Consider the following 17,012-nt stretch of genomic DNA (forward strand, 5'->3'; position numbering starts at 1 on the left):
AATGCCTGTCCAGCTTATCTCACAGGGTGTTTGGAGGAATCAAATACCAAAAGGACATGGAAATGCTCTTTAAAAACTTTAAAAAATGCTGTGAAAATGTGAAGCAGCAGCATCTTATTACTGGTCCCAATCCATATTCAATTATTTTCAGAGCAGTTGCCACTCATAGCTTAAATAGGCTCAATCGTGGTGCTAGTGCAAAATCAACATTTTAAAACACTGTTTTTCACAAATCTATTCTAATTAGTTATCTTCATTGCAGGAATGAGCCATAATAATTGCTTAATATGTTTCACATCTGGAGTACTTGAAACATTCATGCCTGGATGATGTCATACTAAAGTGTCTCAAGATAATTTTCCTGTTAAATTATAATAAAAGATAATAGCTACCATTTGTATAACAGATTTTATAAAGTATGTGTATGCACATTAATTCCTTTGATTCTCATAATAACACTGATTCATATATTATTATGTCCAATTTACAGATAGGGAGCTGACGCTCAAAAAAAATCAGTCCTCTAGTTGAAAAGAGTTGCCGATGAAGAATGATGCTTGTTGTATGGTCATCATACAGGGCAGATTTCCAGGCTCCATCAACAACTCACATTAACTTTTGGTGTGGTTCGTCATCCTTACATACTTGTCTGTTGAAACTGAAAACTTACCCACAGTCCTAGTTTTACTCTTTGAATTAATATATATCAACATTTTCTGACTAAACTATGAGTTGGGTTCTATTAGACACCGCACATGCATTAGGTCATCCCTTTGATGTATTATTATATACATTTCATTAAAAATTTTTAAGACTCAAAATTAAGTTGATACTTATACAGAAAAGTGCAGGTATTATTATATACATTTTCTGAAGAACTAGAAGTTCCGAGAGATTAAGCAATTTGCCCAATGTCACAGAGCCAGCAAATATAAGCATCACAGTTTTATCTGTTCTGTTTCCTGCCTGGGAAGGACCAATAGCGTCCTAATGACACTTTCAGATTTCTTCTAGAACTTTGGGCCCTCCAAAATGTGGCTTCTTATGTACCCAATCCCGTTTCCTATCATGAGTCTTACCTTAGATGTTGCTCTAATGAGGTCCATCTTTTTTTCCAGTTCCCCAAATGCATGGTGCCCATGCTGTGTTCTACTAGACCCCTGTCCACCCACCTGAAATGCCCTCTGTCCTCTTCTTCTTCCCCATGGAACCCATTTATCCTCCATGAACAGTTCAATCCCCCTCATACAATTTCTCCCTGACTTTATCTCATATCCTCCTTGGCTTTCTATAGCAAAGGCTACTTTTTACCACAACTTGTGATTCTATTTTCCAATTATTTCATGTTTGTGTTTTATTTCCACAACAAGACTGCAAATCCTGCCCGTGGAGAAAGTCATATACTTCTTTTTTTGTCCTGGCACAGTTCCAACCCCAGTTCAACGTACTGCTAATCACAAACATGTGTGTTTGACACACTCTTGGCAAAATAAATGAATAGTTTCTCTCTGTTTGGGCCCTGCCCGCAGGGCCACCTGTTTCACAGGTTGGATCCCTACTTGACAGAAGAAATGCCTAATACTCTAAAGAAAACAAGACATACAGACAAACAAGACAGTATTTTTATTTTTAGGAAATCAGGCTAAATCTGTGAAATACAGTATTCATAGGCCTTTAGTTGTCAAGGACAAAACAGTCTTGGCCACATCTTCATGATCTTATTAGATTTACCTGTTTCAGGTGTTCACTGAGGGCAATTCTCAGGCTGCCATTCCTTCTGTTTAGCATCTCACAAGTCATGAGGGTGTAGAAGATCGCTGTGCACACCAGGGGCATGCAGAAGTAGAACCCAAACAGCCACCAGTCCTTAACATCTTGGTAGAACTGGAAAGAGAAGAGAAGGGAGAGAGGAAGAGGAGCATTATAATGAAAATTAGCTGTACAGCGCCTCTGGTGGCTTCCACATTTTCATGCTTGCAGATATGTTTGTATATTCATGCTCTCTGGCTGTAGTAATGGGCTTGGAGGTGGTAGTCAAAACAACTAAATTGGAAACTCCAGACATTATCTTGGCGTTATAAAAGCACACAAAGAAATTGCATTAAAAATTATCCTGACAGGGACTTCCCTGGTGGCGCTGTGGTTGGGAATCCGCCTGCCAATGCAGGGGACTCGGGTTCGGGCCCTGGTCTGGGAGGATCCCACATGCCGCGGAGCGGCTGGGCCCATGCGCCACAACTACTGAGCCTGCACTCTAGAGCCCGTGAGCCACAACTACTGAGCCTGTGTGCCACAACTACTGAAGCCCGCGCACCTAGAGCCCACGCTCCGCAACAAGAGAAGCCACTGCAATGAGAAGCCCGTGCACCTCAACAAAAAAAACCCAATGCCTCCAATAAATAAATAAATTAATTAAAAAAAAATTATCCTGACAAACAGCGCTATTCACCATAGCCAAGACATAGAAGCAAACTAAATGTCCATTGACAGATGAATATACAATGGAATATTGCTCAGCCATAAAAAGAATGAAATAAAGCCATTTGCAGCAACAAGGATGGACCTAGAGATGATCATACTAAGTAAAGTAAGTCAGAAAGAGAAAGACAAATATCATATGATCTCACATGTGGAATCTAAAATATGATACAAATGAACTTATCTATGAAACAGAAACAGATTCACAGACATAGAGAACAGACTTGTGGTTATCGGGGCAGGGGGAGGGAGGGATGGATTAGGAGTTTGGGATTAGCAGATGCAAACTATTATATATAGAATGGATAAACAATAAGGTCCTACTGTATAGCACAGAGAACAATATTCAATATCCTGTGATAAAACATAATGGAAAAGAATATGAAAAAGAATGTATATATATGGATAACTGAATCACTTTGCTGTACAGCAGAAATTAACACAACATTGTAAATTGACTATACTTCAATAAAATAAATTTAAAAAATTATCCCAACAAAGATATTTTGAATAAACTGAAGTTGGTTTTAATGACACAGTGCAAGAGCCCTAATCAATAAAAAGAGTTCCCTTCCAAAGCCCATAAAACATGATTTTGAGACATACAGACTCTCATCTTTGTCGGTGATTCTCAACATTTTGCTAGCGCCTGGTTTACTTCTGACTATTGTGGTTAGAGTGTACTTAATGTGCCTATCTAGTTTGGAAACAGTGAGGGTTATGAATGGCTTATCTGTGGAGTTTTGGTTACTGGGAATTAACCCTTTTTCTGGTATGTCTGCTATGTGACCTCGCAGCCAGCCAGTTTGAGCCATCAATAACTGTGCCCTTTCTCGCTCTCTTTTAATGCTTACCACCTGGAAACTATTGAGGCAGTGTAGCTTATCTGAAGGCATACTGAGCATTATCTCCCTGAGGACAGGATTTGTAAATACCAGGATTACTCAGTTTTATGTGCTCTTGAAAGAGAAAATATAATACCCAGTAAAAATGGAAATTAGAAAATTACATCTAAATTCTTCGTCCCACTAAATTAATCACCAGCTTGGGAAGAAATGCTGTTCCTTTTCTTATGCTGTTTCTCCAGATTGTTTATTTACTAAGGATAATGCAGCCTCCTGTAATATCTCAGTTCCCACAGTAAAAAATAATCACACTGCTCTGTGAAAAACTGGAGAGTTTCTGAATATAGAAAGAGGCACAGTGGGCTGCATTTATAACATGTCTATTAAAATATTCTTTAAATGGTTCCTGAGGAAAAAAAGTTCTGGGCAGGGGTTCTTAAATATTTTTATGCCATAGATCGCCTTCTGGTGTAGACTATAATTCTTTCTGAGAATAATACTTTTATGTGCATGAAATAAAATATGTAAGATTACAATGGAAACCAATTACATCAAAACACAGATAACAAAATATGAAAAAGAAAGTTCTGTTGTAGTAATATATGTGTTTATTAACAAATTAAATCACAGATCTAATGGTGGTTCTATCAGAATGTAGAAGCAATGATGAATGTAAACGATATTTCGAGATTATACAACTGTTATGTGGTATGAAATGTCTGTTATTTCTATTAGTGAAAAAACCATGGTACCGCTAAATACTACTGTGGTTTGTTGCCTACTTTCATATTAGAAGGAAATGATAAATTTCAGTTAGAAGTTAATGAAAATAAACATGTAATTTCCTTTCCATTCAAGTTTACAAACCTCTGAATTCTAGCCTCAGGTTAACTGCAGACTCCCAAAGGAGTTGGTTTATTCAAATCTGTTTATACAAATATTTTCCTATTCACATCACACTGTAGAAAGATTTTAGTAGTGAACTTAAAAAAACAAACAAAAAATCAGAAGGACTCTCTCTTCATTTAAGTGCAACACAAACACTCCTTGGAGGACCCCCTTCCTTTGTACCCCCTTCTTCTGGGTGCATTGCTGGCTGGGTGTGACTGCCTAGAAGCAGCTGCGGAGGGCCTGGAAGCTGACCCTACCTGGAGGGGACTGGATGGAGGTCCCTGCCCCTTCCATGGTAGAGGCCTGTCGAGAATGGGGTCACACTTTTCTTTTGAACTGATGTCACCAGCAAGGGTATGGAGGGACCTCCCTCCAGGCTAGGTTAGAGCAAAGTTGAGGAGGAAAGAGTGGAAAAAGAGGGGGAATCACATTAGAAAAAGAGAACAGGAGGGGAAAGAGAATCCTAAAACTTTAGACTTGGAATGAAATCTTCAAAATCATCAGTTCAAACTCATACCCTATACTGCAACCCTCCGGGTGCCCGCCAGCCACAACGCCCCTGCCAGCCTGAAGGGCAGCTACTCTTAGCTTCATCTCTAGAAAGGAGATGTGTCCTTGTGAAGAAACCCATTTCATTTTGTCCAGCTGGAATGGTCAGTAAGTTCTTCCTTTTTTTTTTTTTTTGGCCACACTGTGCGGCTTGCGGGATCTTAATTAGTTCCTTGACCAGGGATTGAACCCATGACTTCCATGAGTCCTAATCACTGGACCACCAGGAAATTCCCAGTGAGTTCCTTCTTATGTTGAGCCTCTTCTCTCTAATGTTTTAGTCAGGGTTTTCTAGATTGCTCATTCACACTGCCCAAATTCTGATAGCCTCCTACTACTTTGCTTTTCACTGTGGAGGCTGACTTCATAAAAAAGTCAGTAGATCAGCAGAAGACTTTAATTTTAAGGTTGCTAGTTTGGCTGTGTTCATGAGCACTTTTAATTTTGAAACAAGAATTTCCAAGCAGGATAACTGGTCAACTGTAAAACCACTAATTTTGTGAATTTTCCATGGAAGGAAAACATACCTTAAGATGTCTGTAAATGATTAAATGTGGAATCTGAACTGCATGAAACTTACATCAAAGTACTAAATTATGCTGATTTAAGAGAAATAGTTATTCTTGGTTTTCCTCCTCGTTCTACATGTGACTAGTCTTGCAGAGGAAATATGCATTTTAAATGTTTCCTAATACTCTCAGTTATGTAATTAAGCTTTTCAGAAACATTAATGCGGTGAGGTGTATTAAGCAACAATTGAATTTGTTACACTAAAATGCTTTTTAAAAAAGTTCTGCAAATTTGTATTATTTGGGGCTTCCCTGGTGGCGCAGTGGTTAAGAATCCGCCTGCCAGTGCAGGGGACACGGGTTTGAGCCCTGGTGCAGGAAGATCCCACATGCCGTGGAGCAACTAAGCCTGTGAGCCACAACTACTGAAGCCCGCGTGCCACAACTACTGAAGCCCATGCACCTAGAGCCCGTGCTCCGCAGCAAGAGAAGCCACTGCAATGAGAAGCCCGCGCAACACAACGCAGAGTAGCCCCTGCTCTCTGCACCTAGAGAAAGCCCGTGCGCGGCAACGAAGACCCAATGCAGCCAAAAATAAATAAATAAATATTTTTTGAAAAGAGAAAAGAATCCAAGTAAAATAAAAATTTTTAAAAATTTATATTATTTGTATATTAGACAGAATCTGTACTAACATAAGCACACATGAGAATGACTTCCTACTTTGAATTAGTAAATCTGTCTTTAAAAACTGTGTGAGCAATGCGCATTTCCCCAAGTAACATCAAATAAGCATCAGCGTGTCTGTCAGATGGAAATTGTGCTGTATTCCTTATTATCAAAACAAATAGCACTACATGCATACACATCAATCTCTCTTTCTTAGTAAATCTGTTTCAGAATTCTGAGTTGTTTGGTGCAGAGCAATAGTTGTGTCTACAGTTGTGCTATAATACAAGAGTGAAAACAAAATAGTTGTTTTATTGAAGAAGCTAAGCCCTGGTTTAACATCTGCTTTTCATGCAATTAAAGAATATTTGACTGAACTAACAGAGTAAACCACACTCGGCAGTGTAGAGATATCAACAAATCTTGATGATGGTAAATGAAGACCTTCTCCCCTCCCCAATTAATTTCCTTTAAACTTTTCATACCTCCATGAATTTTGACGTGGCATTGAGCATACAGGTTTTGTGCTGTTCACCCTTGTATTCAAAGGGCACCATGACGAAGCCGATTGCTTCGGGGATGGCCAGGATAAAAGAAAGGATCCAGATGGAGACAATCTCAATGGCTGTGACCAAGGGAATCCCAATTCCCTGAACACGACTCCAGGAGGCAACTGCTCTGTACCTAAAAAAAAAAGGGGGTGATGGCACCAAGTGGTTAGGAAATTTTAAGTTTATTTCAATTAAATGAAAATTATAAATGCTGGAAAGATCCTTCCTTTGGCCAGTGACCAACCATTAGCTTTTTAGGAATTTTCTGTGAGTCCTGGTGTGAAAAACAAGTGGGGCTATTAAAAGTTCTACCCATTTGGAGTTCAACTGGCTGGCAGGCCTGAGTCTGAGATCTTCACTTGGGGCCTATTGAAATCTCATGAGAATTTAGGATGTGGAAGCAGAGATGGGTGTGCTATGTTTATTAAGCTGGGGGGAAAATTGGATGATGGAAGGGGTAGTGAAAGCTGCTGGTACTTGTTATGGTAATGTCTTATTTCTGTTTCTGTATTAAAAAAACTTGAAATATTATCTATGAAGTGGATCTAGATATCCTTAAGTGAATAGTGACCATAGATATTCCATTGTTTTCCCCCTTCCTCTACCCTCAAAATATGATCACAGTGGGCTTGTACCAGGTGGCTGTTTTAGTAAATAAATATTTATAATAATTATATTTGAAAATGTCAAAGAATAACTATATCTCTCCCATATGGCCCTGTGCTAGACTATATAAAACTGAGCTAAAGATAGCTTGGTTCCTAAACTTTAGGGTTTACAGTTTAATAGAAAAGAATGGTTCATACAGAAGCATAGGATATAAATATAACTGAACAATCATGCCAATCAAAGCACTAACTGGCATTAAGAAATTGTGTTTGCCTTATATTTTACCTTAATATTTTATGATAATAATCACATTTAAATGTTAAGTCTGAAGAACGTTTGGTTTCAGAAACTCTATGCTCTTTGACCTGAGGTGATGGTCTGGTGCTAACTGCTTTCAGACTTACTATTAAGAAGGGACCTGTGGTACAGTATTTTTGTGACTTCATTCTTGAAATTTTTGCTGCTGTTGTAATGGAAAGGAAACATTCTCTTTTAATAGCTTTCATTAGATAGTGCCAGAAGAAGGCTGTAAAACAGACCAAGGCATTGAGACAGGTGCACATGGGTTTGCAGGCCAGGCAGCTTAATGGGAAAGATTAGTCAGCAACGCCAAGGCAAGATACAAGCTACCTATAGCCACCAAAATGAGCCCCTATCATTTATAGTTAGTGTTCTGTCTCAGTACAACTAAAAGGTACACCTGTGAAAACACAACTCCTAGGAATTTTGCTACCTTGTTCTTCACTGTAGATTAGAACCTATAGTTTTGGTATGCACGATGATGCCACGTGGCATATATACAGCACACTTTGCTGGAGAAATGTTTTGCAAAAGATTTTTAGGGTAAATAAGATTGGTGTACAATAAGAATCTCTGAAAAAGTCCAGATTAGTTCAGAATGGAATAAAATACAGCTATGCAAACAGACCAAGAAAATCCTTTTACGATGTAGCCAACATTGCATTTTAAAATTTATGGTTATTACCAGTGGGATGAAGACTGCTATATATTCTGCTTTCTGTTTCTGTTTACTTTTCTTTGCTGCCTTATTAGACTGGCAGCCTGATGTCCAGTAAAAGCTAAAAGGAACGGAGACAGAATGTCTATATCCCAAGGCTGTCGGTGAGTTATATCTGTTTCTTCTCCCCTCCTCTTATCAGGAAAGGTGATGTAAATAAAACACTTTATCTCTTAAGAGAGAAAGCCAGATTTCTTAGGCAGGATTGGAGATAGAAGGTGGTTTAGAAAGAGAATGTGATCTACATGTTCTAATGATGAATATATTCACAGACCAGCTTCATTTTATAATGTGCCCATGAGTTCCCAGAATATTACATATCTATAATCCAATGTGAATTCAACATTTAAAAATAAATAGAAGTAATTTTTAGTGTCTAGTTGAGCAAATGATTCATAATCAGTCTGCTCCTTCATTAACCCACATGACTGAGAATTAGAATATTTCCCATTTGTAATCACACTGATCTTGATAGCATCTCCATGAGATGAGAAAACAACCATAAGAGCGATTAGAAACACTCCCTTGTGATGATGGAGGTGCAGAAAGGTGTGGAAAATAAGAAATACTGGATGTTCCCAAAATGATTTCTATTTGGGTGATAATGACACAACAGATAATACACAATATGTTCTCCTTACTAGGTGTGATTATGAACAGCCTGCCAACAGAAACTATTCCGGAAATAATCCCTCCTCTTTGAAATGCTTTCCTCACTTGGCTTTGACCACATTCTGCTGATGGGATTGACCACTCCATCTCATCTCCTTGGCTGGATCATGCCCACGCCTCAAATTCTTAGTGTTGGATTTCTCCTTAGTCCTCGCACCTCTTTTCTTTTCTATCTACACCCTCTCTCTTTGTGATCTCATCTAGTCTCATGGCTTTAGTATCATTTAAACTCTCTATATGCTGATAATTAATTCTCAAATTTATAACTCTAGCCTAGAGCCTCACCTCTAACTCTAGACTTGTATATCCACCTGCCTACTTGAGGTTTCCACTCGGATATCTAATAGGCACTGAAACTCACCCAAACCAGACTCCTGGTCTTCTTCCTTGCCCCCTTCCTTGCCTTCTCTCTAGTCTATACCATCTCAGGCCCAGAACTTCCCTCCTCTTTTTCTCTTCCACCACACATCCAATTCTTTAGCAAACCTTGCAACCTTTTCCTTCAAAATGTATCCAGATGCAACCACTTCTCACCATCTCGCCAGTTACCACCTGCCTGGATTATTTTAATAGCTTCCTAACTGGTCTCCCTGTGTCCACTTCGCCTTCCTGCAGTCTGCCCTGAACACAGCAACCGGAGTGAGCCTGTTAAAATGTAAGCCAATCATGTCACCCCTCTGCTCAGATCCCCCAATGGGTTCCCACCCCAATGGGGATGCCTACAGGTGTCCTCAGAGCTGCCTCCTCACTTCCTTCAGATCTTTACGCAATGGTGTCTTTTCACAGAGGCCTTCCCTGAATACCCTATTTAAAACTGCCAGATTCCCCTCCAGATGTACCCTGTCCCACTCAGCCTGATTATTTTTCTCCATAGCACTTACTACTATGGGACCAATCAAATATTTTACTTATTTATTTTGTTTATGGTCTATGCCCACCTCTCCCTTTTGAATATAAGCTCCATAGGGCAGACATCTTGCATGTTGGTCACAAGACCTACAACAATAGGTGCTGAATAAATATCTGTTGAATTAAGCATCTTTCTTTGTTCGTTTCCTTACCATGCATTTGTCTTTATTGGCCAAAGCCAATATACATTCCAAAGAGTTTCTTATTTTTCAAGCCAGTCCTGAATTAGGCAACAGATAAAGAGCTAATACTTTCAGAATCCTAGAACACAATAATTTAAAACCAAGCAGGACCTCTGCGCTGATCTTTCTCCCTTTGTGTTCTCGTTGGGAACCTGAGGAAGGGTGTGTCACCAAGTCCTCTGCCTGGTCTCCAGTGAATGTGGGGCGCCTGGGCCGGGGCTCTGGTCTGCCAAGTCCCAGGGGAGTCTTTTCCCATGACACCACTGTGAACTCTGTCATGTGACATGCCAAAATACAAGAATAAATTACATGTTTTGTTTATGTAAAGATGTTTGTTACTGTATATGTCTATAAATAGATTTTTACATGTTTTTAAAGCTAGAGGCATTTAATGCATGTCTTTGAATCTTTAAGGTATGATCTGGGAAACTCATTAAACTGAAAATAAATATTGTTGAATGTACTTTAAACCAGTGTAAAAGGAAACTTCAATTCAAAAGATCACTTCAGCAAAATCTATTTTCATTTCTTCTTATTCTTTGCCCATTTCTATTCTCATAAGTATTGTTTGAATATAATTATATTATAATCTTGTCAGTTACAATTTTGTTTTTGGCTTTATTTGCTTTTCATGTTTCTACATAGGCATGGCATTTATTAATTTCATGGCTACCCAGTATAACAAGATATTGATACAATTTACCTAAATCTTCCTCCTATGGCCACATCATTTCTAGTGTTTCAAGGTTGTGGATAACATGCCTATAAATATGTTTGCACATACAGATTTTTTTTTTCTTTTTGAATGATTTTCCTGGGTTAATTATCTTGAGTGACATTACTAAAGCAAGGGAATGAAAAAGTAGCTTAAGTACCTTTAAAAAATGTTTCTCCTAAGTGCCTGTCAATGCTTGCCTTCATTATAATTTATTTTTCTTCAGTTTTGCCACTTCCATAAGGTAAAGTGGCACTTATATCTTTATGTCTGCACACCTTTAATTGAGCAAATGTGACCCTTTGTAATGTTTGTTTATGATTTGTGTCTCCTATGTGTTAGGCAAACCAATTGCCATACAGAGGTGTGGGGGCAAAACGCCAGCAGGAAGAACTTTAATGGGAAGCCAGGTGAAGTGGATTAAAAGATAGCTGCAGGAAGGAAACCATAAACAAGACGAAAAGACAACCCTCAGAATGGGAGAAAATATCTGCAGATGAAGTTACTGACAAAGGATTAATCTCCCAAATATACAAATAGCTCATGAAGCTCAATATCAAAAAAACAAACAACCCAATCCAAAAGTGGGCAGAAGACCTAAATAGACATTTCTCCAAAGAAAATATACAGATTGCCAACAAACACATGAAAGGATGCTCATCATCACTAATCATTAGAGAAATGCAAATCACAACTACAGTGAGGTATCACCTCACACCGGTCAGAATGGCCATCATCAAAAAATCTACAAACAATAAATGCTGGAGAGGGTGTGGAGAAAAGGGAACCCTCTTGCACTGTTGGTAGGAATGTAAATTGATACAGCCACTATGGAGAACAGTATGGAGGTTCCTTAAAAAAGTAAAAATAGAACTACCATATGACCCAGCAATCCCACTACTGGAAATATCCCCTGAGAAAACCATAATTCAAAAAGAGTCATGTACCACAATGTTCATTGCAGCTCTATTTACAATAGCCAGGACATGGAAGCAACCTAAGTGTCCATTGACAGATGAATGGATAAAGAAGATGCGGCACATATATACAATGGAATATTACTCAGCCATAAAAAGAAACGAAATTGAGGTATTTGTAGTGAGGTGGATGGACCTAGAGTCTGTCATATGGAGTGAAGTAAGTCAGAAAGAGAAAAACAAATACTGTATGCTAACACATATATATGGAATCTAAAAAAAAAAAATGGTTCTGAAGAACATAGGGGCAGGACAGGAATAAAGACGCAGATGTAGAGAATGGACTTGAGGACACGGGGAGGGGGAAGGGTAAGCTGGGATGAAGTGAGAGAGTGGCATGGACATATATACACTACCAAATGTAAAATAGATAGCTAGTGGGAAGCAGCTGCATAGCACAGGGAGATCAGCTCGGTGCTTTGTGTCCACCTAGAGGGGTGGGATAGGGAGGGTAGGAGGGAGACGCTAGAGGGAGGAGATATGGGGATATATGTATATGTATAGCTGATTCACTTTGTTATGCAGCAGCAACTAACACAACATTGTAAAGCAATTATACTTCAATAAAGATGTTAAAAAAAAAAAAGATAGCTGCAGAGAATGAAATAATGCCATTTGCAGCAACATGGATGGACCTAGAGATTACTAAGTGAAGTAAGTCAGAGAAAGACAAATATCATATGATATCATTTATATGTGAAATCTAAAAAAAAATGATACAAATGAATTTATTTACAAAACAGAGACAGACTCACAGACATAGAAAACATATTTATGGTTACCAAAGGGGAAAGGGGGGGAAGGGATAATTTAGGAGCTTGGGATTAGCCGATACAAACTACCACATCTAAAGTATATAAACAACAAGGTCCTACTGTATAGCACAGGGAACTATATTCAATATCTTGTAATAACCTATAATGGAAAAGAATCTGAAAAAGAATATATATTTATATATGTATAACTGAATCACCTTGCTCTACACCAGAAACTAACACAACATTATAAATCAACTATACTTCAACAACAAAAAAAGAAAAATTAATAATAATAAAAAAGAAAGATAGCTGCAGATATTTGGACATTTCTTCAGTTGGGTCCTTCATCTGGGCTGGCCTGTGGCTCCTTTGACCAGCTGAGCACAGCTGGAATGATGCTTTGTCAGTTTCATGCCTGGCCTCTGAATGGAGCAGCAGGTCCCACCCTGGAGCCCTGAGCCCGCTGGAGGGGTGTTGAACAGCCCTGGACTTCATGGAGAGGGAGATGGGCTCCGCTGAGCTCAGATGTCCAGCTGTTCTTGCCAAGGGGCCAGTCATGTGAGTCTTGGACCCATGAAGCAAACTCAGCGGCCAGCTGAACTCCACCGTGAGACCGCAGTCAAAGTAACAAGGAGCGGAAGAACCGCCCAAGTCCCTGACCCACAACATGGTCAGATAATAAGAAAATGGTGGTTGTCCTAAACCACTAAGTTTGGGGGTAGTTTGTTATCAAAGAAAAATGAGGTAGCAAGATTAACCAGTCACCTGATCTTGACAATAGAAATAAGATAAAAGAACGAATAACTATGTGCGACAGGGAACAGACCCCCAAATGAGATCCTAAGTTGCCCTACACCCAGCGTGAAAGGAAAATCATAGCACCAGGAGAATAAGGAGAAACCAAGCCCAAGTCTAAGTAAAAATGAAGTTTTTTAGAAAATCACTTCCATGCTTTCTTGAGTTAGGATAAACCTTTGAGAATATCATAGAGACCACTAAGCAATTACTGGAAATGAGGGATGAAGAACTGGCTTTGAGTTTGAGGCAAAACAAAGTGCATTAGTAATGGATCCTTACAACTTTCCCAGGTATCTAATTACACATCGTCTGGAGTAGTTGTTAAAAGAGTTATATCTTTTTACAGCCTCTTTCCCTAGGCAACTTTTAAGTAAAATCTGGAGCTGTACCCAGACCTTTTTTACTGGTCTGACCCCCATCATTTTCTACTTTAAACATGACTGTTAACCTCACAAAGAATAGCATTGAATTCCTCTTCCCAATCCCTGCCCCTTCTTTTTTTCCCCCTGAAACAAACTCAGAGTAACTTGTAAAGCTTGTCACTTATGGCAGGTAAGAATACCTATTTGCACTATTGGTAATGGCTGGTTATTCATGTTTTGTTGGGAAAAATTCATTCATTTTAGAAGTATACTGCTTTAGCATTAGACAAAACTATTTCACTGATAAAGCTTGGATAGAGGTCAAAATTTGTTTCTAAATTTCCCCAGTCTTTTTCTGAAATTCCTGTTTTATCTTATTCTTAAGTAACTAATGATGTGAAATAAAAATAAATAATAGATTTGAGGAAGAATTAGTGAAAAGCTTTAATAAGACAAGTCCATAGTTGAAATGAACAATGGGAAGTCATCCATTCTGGTACAAGGGATGCGCTTTCTCTGTCTTGTTTACCTTATTCAGATTAAAAGCCTGGAGTGAGGAAGCTAGACTTTTTCTTTGATCCTAAAGTATTAGTATTCACTGAGCAATCAATGAAGTAATGGAGAAATTGTATAAAACTTGGATGAATAGTTACGTTCATTATTTTCCCTCCAAAACAACAACTCTGAATTGAGAGATAATCATCATATTTAAAAAACAAAACCAAAAAAATCACGGGAACTCTTCCTGGGCCGTAATTTGATTCAGCTCATAGAATGAAAGCAGGGATTCCCAAGTTGCAAATTGTTTCGCAACAGGTTCCAATTTCCCTCTTTTTACTCCTTGCTTTGTTTTTGTTTTTAAATAAAGGCATTTTCTTATTTTTAGAAGAATATAATGCAACCGAATCAAGATTCAAAGCAAATTGTATCTTATCTTCAGAAATCAAGTGTGAATGATTCATTCTCTAGTGTGAAAGCTTTTGAAATAGAAATGTCAAAATAGATTCCCTACATACCGGTCCCAAAGTTGAGAGTCAGTACCAAATGAAATGTAAAAATAATAAAGAAAGGACCCAGGGAACAAAGGACGGTGAGTTGATTACCCAGAAAAAACCTCCTGGATTCAGGCAGATTTTTGCGAAAGTGGCATTTTAAAACGGTTCTTCTCCTTGATCTAAAACTGAGGTTAAGTCTTAATGAAATAAATGCTTGACATTCTTTTTTCTTTCTTTCTTTTTTCAAACCAAGAACATTTCATGTGCTACATTACTGACAGCTTGTGCTTGAACACTGAGTTAATTTTTCTCCATGCATGAGGTAGGGGAGGACATGGTGTGGGTGAGGTATTCCTACACCAGAAACAGGAATCTATGACCTAATCCCTCCATTTCCCCATCCCATCATCTCCCACCACCCCCTTCTCCCTGCCTACGGGTAGGGTTTATACTGGGGAGATTGAAGCTCAGCAAGATCGTCGTCTGAGCTTCCCCCAAGGAAGAAAGAGGCAGCAGAACAAGGTGAGGTAGAGAAGGAATGGAGGGTTTTGATGATTTAGGTGGCTGGGGAATCCATCTGCCTGAACACTTCCCTTGTGCACTTCTTTCTCCCTGGTTCCCAGGTCATTGTCTTCACAACCATGGAAACTCCTAAAGAACAGCAGCCAGGCCTGATTCTTCATGTCTGTACCTCATACCCTTCTTGCCAAGTCTCTCTGTTGAACTAAATTATGAATTATGCTTCTCAATCTAGGGATAATTCATGATACAGTATATCACTGAGGAATAAGTGCCCTAAAGTATTTTTCAATCAAGAAAAAAATTTATTAAATAGATTCATACGAACTACAAAAGGGACCATTATACCATGGCACATAACACTATTCAGAGCATATATTCTAATTTTTGTAACAAGAAAATATATTGCAGGGATGCAAAGTTGCCTATATTTCTTATCAAACCAAGCAAATTCTTTCCTCTCCTTGGCCTCTCTTTTCATCAATGCCTCTCTTCTCAGAGGATTATACCCAGCTGCCTTAAAAAAGGTTTTACTATTTATAGGAGCCAAGCATCTTCCTTGTCTTCCTTCTCCTGTTTTTCATTCTTGTTTGTCATGGGCTGTTCTTGTCTGGCTTTGGTTATATGTTTCCTCGGAGGTGCAGTTTTCTTAGAACACTGAGTGGCCCTTTCCTAAAACTCGTTATCATCCTAGTTTCACCTAAACTTTGTCCCAAAGTTTAATTTTTTAAATAAAATGCTGTTTTCCCAAATTTGATGGTGCTTTTGTAAAGGCAAGAGTAGGCATGGAAGTAACTCTGAGCTGGGCATGTACATGTATTTCTCCACACACACACAGGCCTACATATGCTTGCGTTTTAGAGCTACCCAGTCATAGGAAATCAGTGTTAATTTAAAATAAAGGTCATAGGAATGAGCTGGGCAGATGAGAAAAATAAAATGTAGGGAATAGCATGAAGTAAATAAGGAAAATGGGTCACAGAAAATAAAATAAACTGTCATAAGTTTTTTTCTGCTTGCAGAAGAATGTTATGCCTGTTACTCTATCCCTTGACATAACTACTACTAATATTTATCATATTCCTTTCAAGGAATTTTATATTAATATACTTATACATATAAATTGCATTTAACATCCCTATCCATTTCCCTAATACAAGGCTGCTTTCAACTTTTTCTTTAAATGATCTTGTAAAGCAGGGGTTCACAACCCCTGGGCCACGGACGGGTACCAGCCCATGGCCAGTTAGGAAGAGGGCTGCGCAGCAGGAGGTGAGTGGCGGGTGAGTGAGAAAAGCTTCATCTGTATTTACAGCCGCTCCCCATTGCTCGTATTACTGCCTGAGCTCTGCCTACTGTCAGATCAGTGGTGGCATTAGATTCTCATAGGAGTGCGAACCCTACTGGGAACTGCACATGTGAGGGATCTAGGTTGCGTGCTCCTTATGAGCATCTAATGCCTGATGATCTGAAGTGGAGCTGAGGCGGTGATGCTAGCGCTGGGGAGTGGCTGCAAATACAGATTATCATTAGCAGAGAGGTGTGACTGCACAGAAACCATAATAAATCAATTGCTTGCAGACTCATATCAAAACCCTATCAGTGAGTGGCAAGTGAAAACAAGCCCAGGGCTCCCACTGACTCTGCATTATGGTGAGTTGTATAATTATTTCATTATATATTATAATGTAATAATAATAGAAATAAAGTGCACAATAAATGTAATGCACTTGAATCATCCCAAAACCATCCCCCACTCACCCTGGTCCATGGAAAAATTGTCTTCCATGAAACTGGTCCCTGGTGCCAAAAAGGTTGGGGACCGCTGTTGTAAGGAACATCTTTGTACCTGACTTCTTTGTTCAAATTTTGGATCATTTCCATAGAATTGATCGTAAAAATTGTAATTACTGGGTCAGAAGGCAAAAACATTTGTAGGATTTTAGTTTCTGGAAGGGCTGTTCAATTCCCTACTACCACCAGATTTTGAGAAACATGCCTTTTAA

The 17,012-nt window shown here is 38.8% G+C and overlaps 1 protein-coding gene across 1 annotated transcript in view; it reads right to left on the minus strand.

Moving 5' to 3' along the window:
- The window catches only part of EDNRA (endothelin receptor type A), a 60,482-nt gene that overhangs the window by 6,364 nt on the left and 37,106 nt on the right, over window positions 1-17,012 (minus strand). The window contains exons 4-5 of the mRNA XM_061191616.1: window positions 6,427-6,625; window positions 1,732-1,884 (exon numbers count right to left, since the gene is read on the minus strand). Of these exons, the coding sequence (XP_061047599.1) occupies window positions 1,732-1,884; window positions 6,427-6,625 (352 nt within the window). The remainder of the gene's footprint in view (window positions 1-1,731; window positions 1,885-6,426; window positions 6,626-17,012) is intronic.

Source organism: Eubalaena glacialis, chromosome 5, assembly GCF_028564815.1.
Source record: "Eubalaena glacialis isolate mEubGla1 chromosome 5, mEubGla1.1.hap2.+ XY, whole genome shotgun sequence".
NCBI lineage: Eukaryota > Metazoa > Chordata > Mammalia > Artiodactyla > Balaenidae > Eubalaena > Eubalaena glacialis.